Source organism: Metopolophium dirhodum, chromosome 1 (assembly GCF_019925205.1).
Source record: "Metopolophium dirhodum isolate CAU chromosome 1, ASM1992520v1, whole genome shotgun sequence".
NCBI classification, from domain to species: domain Eukaryota; kingdom Metazoa; phylum Arthropoda; class Insecta; order Hemiptera; family Aphididae; genus Metopolophium; species Metopolophium dirhodum.
In genome coordinates, this window is record NC_083560.1 from 122,978,458 (window position 1) to 122,986,611 (window position 8,154).

Genomic DNA, 8,154 nt, shown 5'->3' on the forward strand with positions numbered 1-8,154 from the left:
GTATGTTTGAAAACTTAAAAACACTTAATTCTTTCAATGCAGCAACTCAGATGATATTAGGAAATTATTTTAGTACTGTTTTATCATTTATTTTTATAAATTAACTACCTAAAAGAGTTAATTAAATTTACAGACTAACCATGGAAAGAAAAAATTACAGCAAAATAAATTAGTAAAAATATAATATAATGATACAAATCAATCTTATAGTTATTTTATTAAGTTTTTTAAAGGATTTTCATAGCTTTATTGCAAATGATTTTATTTGGTTATATAATGCATCAAAATTCGTAATCTACATATATATCATAAAATTTACTTAGTAATAAAACAGACTTCGCTCAGAATCATTTTTTGAATGCAATGATTTATCAAGGATTTTGATAATAAATCACGTTAAAAATGTTTATGAAAAACAATTTATATTAAAAAGAATCTAATCCTAATCTATTATTTATAGAAAAAAATAAATGTTTTCATTTTGATATCATTTTTTTTAAAGAGTCGATTCCATTTATTGCAAATGATTTTTGTTCAATTTATTTAGTTTTAAGCCTTGATGGTTATGAAATTAATAATAAGGTTTTTTAACACTAAACATTTTGTTTAAAATCCAAAAAGTAAATTTATATTAGCTTGGTTGCATATAATTATAAGATAAAATATAATAAGTATACTGAATAGTGAATTATGTTTATGTATAATATGGTACTTTCTTATTATCCGTGACTAGACTACAGGCAAGAATTGTGATAAGTGTCACAATATGGTTATTTAAAGCTACCAAAATGTACTGCTTTTTTGTTATTATCTCGGTTATTGCAGACTACCTAAATTAGCATTTTAATATGATCAAGGTGACAAGATATCAAAGATTCCAAATTTAAAAATAATTATTCATACATTTTTAAAATACCATAGGATATTATAATATGTATAGTAATTATCAGGTAACAGTTGCTACCTATATTCAAATATAAATTAAAATGTGTAAAATATGTCCCTATACGTTAAGTACAATATTTCTGAAGCAAACTTACCTACCTACTCCTTATACAGTTAAATTTAAACTCCTGTTGTCATATCATCCATTATTTAGAACAGTTTAAGAGAATATCACACACGCATGTGTTGTCTTCGTCCTATAAATTTACAACATTGAAAAAACGTTTTACGTGGGACAATTTTATTCCCTCTGTATTTATAGTAGAATTACCAAAAATCCACAACACATAGGGAAGAACTTTAACTGTGTAGTAGTGTTTTTATTATTTGGATAATATAAGTACAGTTAAAGTCATCAGTTAAGGAACATTAGAATTTTTTGTTTTTTTTTCATTTAATTATTAAAACTTATTGGTTAGTGTTATTAAAAAAATGAAAACACTACGACACAAATAAAGCTCTTCCCTATGCGTTGTGAATTTTGTAATTCTACTACAAATATGGAGGGAGTAAAGTTGTCTTGCGTAAAACAGTTTTTTTTTATTTTGTACATTTGTAAGACGGAGACAACACATGCATGTCCTCTTAATGGTAAAAATTAAATTAGAACTAACAATGGATTTTTGTTAAATATTATATTTTGTTTCAAAATTGTGTCACTTTTGTGTAATAACTAATAACTAATGAATAATTTAAAGACTCAGTCGAGCTATATAACAATTTATAATTTATACACTGTCTTAAAATATGTTTGATACACAACTAATATCGGTTTCTTCAATTATTCGTAATAAAATAAGCAATGTGATAAAATCTCAATAGTAGTAGTTACTACAGCTGAGGTGGTCAAGTTAATAGTCTTGTACAACAGAAGGTAAGAATTATTATTCAATTTCAGCTAAAAAAAAGTATGAACATGAGACTCTACAATTAAGTTGCGTATCTATGGGGAGGGGGATATAGGGGTCATATCACCCTATGGAGGACAACATTTTGTACATAATACAACATGTATATAATAATATGATTATGTCTATTTATATCCCCCTGTGAAAAATCCTATATACGCTATTGATACAGTTAATAATATTTATATTGATACATTAATATGTGAACATGAACCTATTATGCATTGATATCTATAAATATAAGGTCAACACAATAAAAGATAATTTACTAATGAACCTTTTATTTTCAAAGCAAGAGCTGAGAATTAATATTTTTAAATCTTTAAAAACAATTGCAAATCAAGCATTAGCCAAAGCTAATAATATTTAAAGGTGGATAAGGTAATGAAAAAAATTAACTAGAGTCAATGTTAAGAACGTTGTTTATAGTAAAATAATTAACATTCAATATATCCAACTTTAAAACTTTAAAGTTAATACAGAGAAAAATATTCACTTAATTCAGTTGGAAATAAGTTAATTAGTGTTTTGCCACCGGGTCAAACAAAGTGATTGTGCAACTATCAAATTTCTGGTGCTAAGGTGCCATAAAATTGAAAATAATATAAAAAATAAGATTAAAATATTTGGTAGGTCAATTGATTTAGTTAAGACATTACCAGTGGTTAATAAATAAGAAGTTAAGCTTGAACTAAATTCATTCAGCATTTGTAGTAGTAATAATAATAATAATAATAATAATAGCTATTGCTATAATCAAATAAATCTCAATGAAAATTGCTATATTTACTTTATTGCATGATACCAATTCCACATATTAAGTAGGCATTGGTAACTAATTAAAAATATGTACCCAATAATTTAATAAAGAATGTTAACTGTAAACAACTTATTCTACTCTTAATTTTCATACTTTAACTACTATTGTCTATTGGTACATAGGTTTGCACGCAACAATAGTTAACAAATATATTTCAATTAAGATTTGTGATTTGTAACAATAAAACAAACTCTCATTCTATAACTTTAATCAAAGTAACTTACCTTTGATTAACCATTCGCAGTGAGTGTTCTGTGAGTAATTTGTTCCCGGGGGACCATGAGTGATGATTCCACTAGCCTGGGACAAGATGGTACGGGTCTTGTCGCAAGGCACATCGTTTGAACGAACAGCATTCAACAACAAGGCGATCGCCAGCAATTCCCTCGGAAACATGACAGATATTTCTCCCATTACGGTTTAACATGTTGGATACACATTAAACGCAATCCTCATCGTCACATTTTTTAGTGCAACAGAGTTTGTAGATGAAAAATCCAATGACCTATTAAGATGCATCGAAAATTTGAAATCAATAAGATGGGAACGTTGGTTAGCGTACCTACATAGTTTCGAACACCGCCGGAGACATTTAAGACGTGTTATTTGGACGGTTCCGAGCGATATTCATAGTTTTATGTTGAGTAAATAAAAAAATTATTCACTAATTCAGAATTCTGTTCATTAATTCAGATTCTTATCACACAATTTGTGTTTTGATTTCTGTGCCATTATCACTTAAGGCGTATCGTTACCTGTTATCACCGAATATCAATAACAAACGAAAACGAGATAAAGTATTGATGTTTTTTATTCCGACCGAGGGACACAATTTATATACAACATATTATAATCACAGATTAAGTGAAAGCATCGAGATGTATATAATATACATATAGTATATAGATATATAGTGTACCTATAGTCTATATACTATATGTATATACTAATACTATACATACAATCTATATACTTTATGTATATACTATACATAGTAATATGTATAGTACTATAGTATCAAAAGTATAATAATATACATCTCGATGAGTCGATGAGTGAAAGTGAAAGTGTCACTTAATCTGCGATACCATAATATTATCATTATAATATTTTGCAAGTGCACAACATGTACCTTGTAATTAGCTAGAAGTATAGTATAATTACATTGATTCAGGGAATACAATTATGTGCAGTAGCTAATATTAAATGTGCAGTAGCAAATTTAAAAGTGTGCAGTACTTATTTTCGGCTTTTATAAATTTTTATTTGATTAATATTCAATATTGATTATTGAAAATTACTAATTACTAATTAGCATATTGTATTCGTTTAAAATCACACTGAAAATAATACCGACTACACCATATTCTGGGCGGCTTATAAGTTATAATATCATAAGTATAATACCCAAGCTATTTCGTTTTTAATTTTAAAATGTTTAGTCATATAGGCATATAGCCCTATAGGGATCAAGGAATTTTATAGAAGAATGTCTCAGATTGTATTTATTATAACTAATTAATAATGAATAGCAAAAACAATTATGCAATGAAGTTATATGTGGCATATGCACTACTAGGTCTATGTTCATTATTTTAAAATATTTTGGTGTGGAATTCGGCGTGGAGTAGCAAAATATCTTAATTTTAGGCCTTGCATTGATTATTATAATCAATGGTACTAATTACGATAATATTTTGTTTGACCGTTTGATGTTTAAGAGAACGCCACACCCGCATGTGTTGTCTCCGTCTTACAAACGCGTAACATACCAAATGTACGCTCAGAAATTCAAATCTTATGCCGTTTAGTGGCATACTCACGGGGGGGGGGGGGGTATTGGGGTTTAACCCCCCCCCCACCCATCGGCCGTATTTTTTTTCACTATTTCATATGCGTATTACAATTTAATATTTTCTTACCAACAATATCACGTTTATTGATTAAGTGATTAAATTAATAAAATAAATAAAAATAAATTAATGTATTGAATTTACAATGATGTGTTTTTTTTTTTTATTTATTTATTTATTTTATTTATTTGTGTACACGATAAGTAGTCGTAATAATGCTTCGATTTTCAACTTCAGTATCCTGTTCGATGGCAAAGTGAATCTAGTTGGTGCATTGGGAAGGTCAAAATTTAAAATGTCCAATAGTTTTCAAAAGCGCCGGGAAAAACAACATAAAAATTAAGGAAATATGTTAATTTTTACGCAAAATCGGTTTTGGTTTTTGATGTAACTCTAAAACAAATGAACGTATACACATGCATTTTTCACTGGTAATTTATATTAGCATTTTCTATACATGATAAAATTTTCAAAATATTTTGATTTGTTTTGAACTAATTAGGAACATTTTCAGTTTCCAATTTTATTAGTCTTTTTTTCTATGGATGTCAATAAAACTTTATTTGTTGGGTAAAAAAGCTTGAAAATTGAATACAAGGATCCTACTATATTGTTACAATGATATTTGAAAATTATTAAAAATGTTTACTCACAATTTTTTTTAATAAGCATTTTAAGTTCAAATCTTGACATAACACGGAAAAATCACGACAATTAGTAAATTATTTTGAGTTGTGAATTCATAAAATTTATTCTTTTTAAATCTAAGGTTTAAAAATGTAATACGAAATTATTCATAAGTTTATCTATCTTTATCAAAAAAAAAAAATGTCTACAAGCAACTCAAATTAAATTTTTATGAGCATATTCAAAATGTATTGCATATTTATTGCATATTGAAGCAAAAATTTAAAAAAATGTATAAAATAATATTTTGTCAAGTAGAAAAATTAAAATACATTTTATGGGCACGACGTAAATTTAATCGCTCTTGCTCTGTCAGTCGGTTATCGTCGTTATCGACATACCACTCTGTTACATCGACGATTAGAAAATAATCTATGTACTTTGTACTATGTACTTTTGTGTCTACCTATAATCTTAATACCTCTTGCTGTATCAGTCAACTATCGACATACCACCGACTCAGTAAATTCAGTTTCATCGTTTGTCGTTGTCCGTAAATTGTTAACATGCCGAAAATAAGTAGTTCAATTTGCAACAAAATTCGAGGATGGATTTCTTCAGCAAACCAAGACACCGAAGTTTTCACTACAGACGGAAAAGTAGTATTTTGTAATCCTTGTGGAAAATCTATTTTTTGTGAGAGGAAGTCTCAGGTAGATCAACACTTAAAAACAGTTTAGTACTTATACAAATAGAAATAAATTTTGTTTATTTATTTTTTATATTTTTCAATAATTGACGAAATCAAAGAAAAAATTAATTCTATTCCTGGGCCAAAAGGTGCAACACATACTACAAAATTAAATGAGCTTTCCAATAAAAATAAAGGTCTAGAAATTCTACGAAAAATAAATGCAGTACTATCAGGCGAAAACGTTCAGCTCGAAGATGTTTATCAAGACCCGAAAATAATAAGTTGCTTCAAATATGCCCCAACAACTTCGGTTGACGTCGAACGTTCGTTTTCAGTATTTAAAAATATGTTAACTGATAAACGTCATAGCTTCACTGAAAAAAAACTTGAAATGCATATGATCATTCATTTTAATAGTAAATAAAATTAAAAAAATTTAAAGAGAAATTTATATAAGTATTTAATATTTTAGTATTTAAGTAATTAATTGTTATAAGAAGTTTAATTTGTAAAATTTTAAATAAATAAAAAAAATGAATTTCATGATTTTTACTGCATATTTTTGCATATTTTCATGATTTTTACTGCATATTTTTTGCATATTTTCATGATTTTTACTGCATATTATATGGCATATTTTGATACTTTTTAGTGCATAAAAATCCGCGCTCTAACCATAACCATTTCAAAATATTTTGAATCTTTTTGAGCTGTTCACGGAAATTATCAGTTTTCAATTTTTTTTCAGTTTTTTATTTTATAAATATCAATACAATTTTATTTGTTTAGTAAAAATGCTTCAAAATTTAATAGGATAAGGCGCCTAATATATTGTTTCAAAGACAGAAAAAAGTTATTAAAAAATCATGGTCACAATTTTTTTTTTTATATGCATTAATAAAGTTTAAATATTGACAAAATACGTAAAATTCACGAAAATGTGCAAATTATTTTTAGTTAGAAATTCAAAAAAATGTGAACATTCAAATCCAAAATTTGAAAATGTAATTAAATATTTAAAAAAGGTGGATAAGTGGATGTCGCTCTGCTGTACAGTAGGTTACAAGTGGGTCACCGTAATGGATGGTGTTAAATTTGAATTCAATGATATAATATCATTGTATAAGAAAAACGATTCTGAGCAAAAACGGTCAGTCAGCCTATGATTTTACCAAGTATATTTGATGATATTATTGTGAATAAAGTAATTTATATTTAACCTATTTATGTGGAGCCTTGTATTAAATTTTCAATCCTTAGCCATAAAAGTTAAACATTTTATACATTTTTAACCACAAAATAATTAATAAATTATAAATTTGATAAATGTTGTCAAAATTTGAACTTTAAATGCTTATAAAAAAAAATTGTGCCTATGTATATTTAATATTTTTCAACTGCTATTAGAACGATATATCAGCAGCCTTATATTAAATTTTCACGCTTTTTTACCCTACAAAAAAATTTTTATTGATATTTATAGAAAAAAAAACTAAAAAAATTGAAAACTGACAATGGCCGTAAACAGCTCAAAAAGAGTCAAAATATTTTCAAAATTGTATGGTGTATAGAAAATGCTAGACATTTTCAAATATCTACAGTCATACGTTTTTTAATTACAACAAAATAAGAAAATCGTTACATAAGAAATCAAGTAAACATCAAATGTTGTAAAAATATGAATTTCAAACGCTCATAAAAATTTAATTTGACTTTCTTGTAGACATTTTTTTTTTCGACAAAGGTAGACAAACTTATGAGGAATCTCGGTTACATTTTCAAATCTTAGATTTAAAAAGAAAATTTTTAAAGAGAATTTCTAACTCAAAATAATTTGCAAATTTTCGTATTTTTTTACGTATTTTGTCAATATTTGAACTTTAAATGCTTATAAAAAAAAATTGTGACTATGGATTTTTAATTTTTTTTATCTGTCCTTGAAACAAGAACCTAGGAGCTTTCTATTAAATTTTCAAGCTTTTTTAACCAACAAATAAAATTTTATTGTTATTTATAGAAAAAAAAACTAAAAAAAATGAAAACTAAAAATATCCGTAAACAGCTCAAAATATTTGGAAAATGTTATGGTGTATAGAAAATGCTAATTTAAACATTCAGTCAAAATTTCATGTACTTTCGGTCATTTGTTTTAGAGTTACACCAAAAACCAAAATCGATTTTCTCGAAAACAGATTTTGCGTAAAAATTCCCGTTTTTCCTTAATTTTTCTTTTGTTTTTCACGTCGCTTGTGAAAACTACTGGGAAATTTTTACTTTTGACCCCCCAAAGTACCAACTAGATTCACT

General features: G+C 26.6%; 1 protein-coding gene across 1 annotated transcript in view; it reads right to left on the reverse strand.

The window, feature by feature from the left end:
* The window catches only part of LOC132933872 (multiple epidermal growth factor-like domains protein 8), a 35,274-nt gene extending 31,901 nt beyond the window's left edge, over nucleotides 1–3,373 (reverse strand). Inside the window, exons 1-2 of the mRNA XM_061000145.1 lie at nucleotides 3,240–3,373; nucleotides 2,898–3,178 (exon numbers count right to left, since the gene is read on the reverse strand). Coding sequence (XP_060856128.1) covers nucleotides 2,898–3,087 — 190 coding nt within the window. The 5' untranslated portion in view covers nucleotides 3,088–3,178; nucleotides 3,240–3,373. The remainder of the gene's footprint in view (nucleotides 1–2,897; nucleotides 3,179–3,239) is intronic.
* Between the last annotated feature and the right edge of the window lie 4,781 nt (nucleotides 3,374–8,154).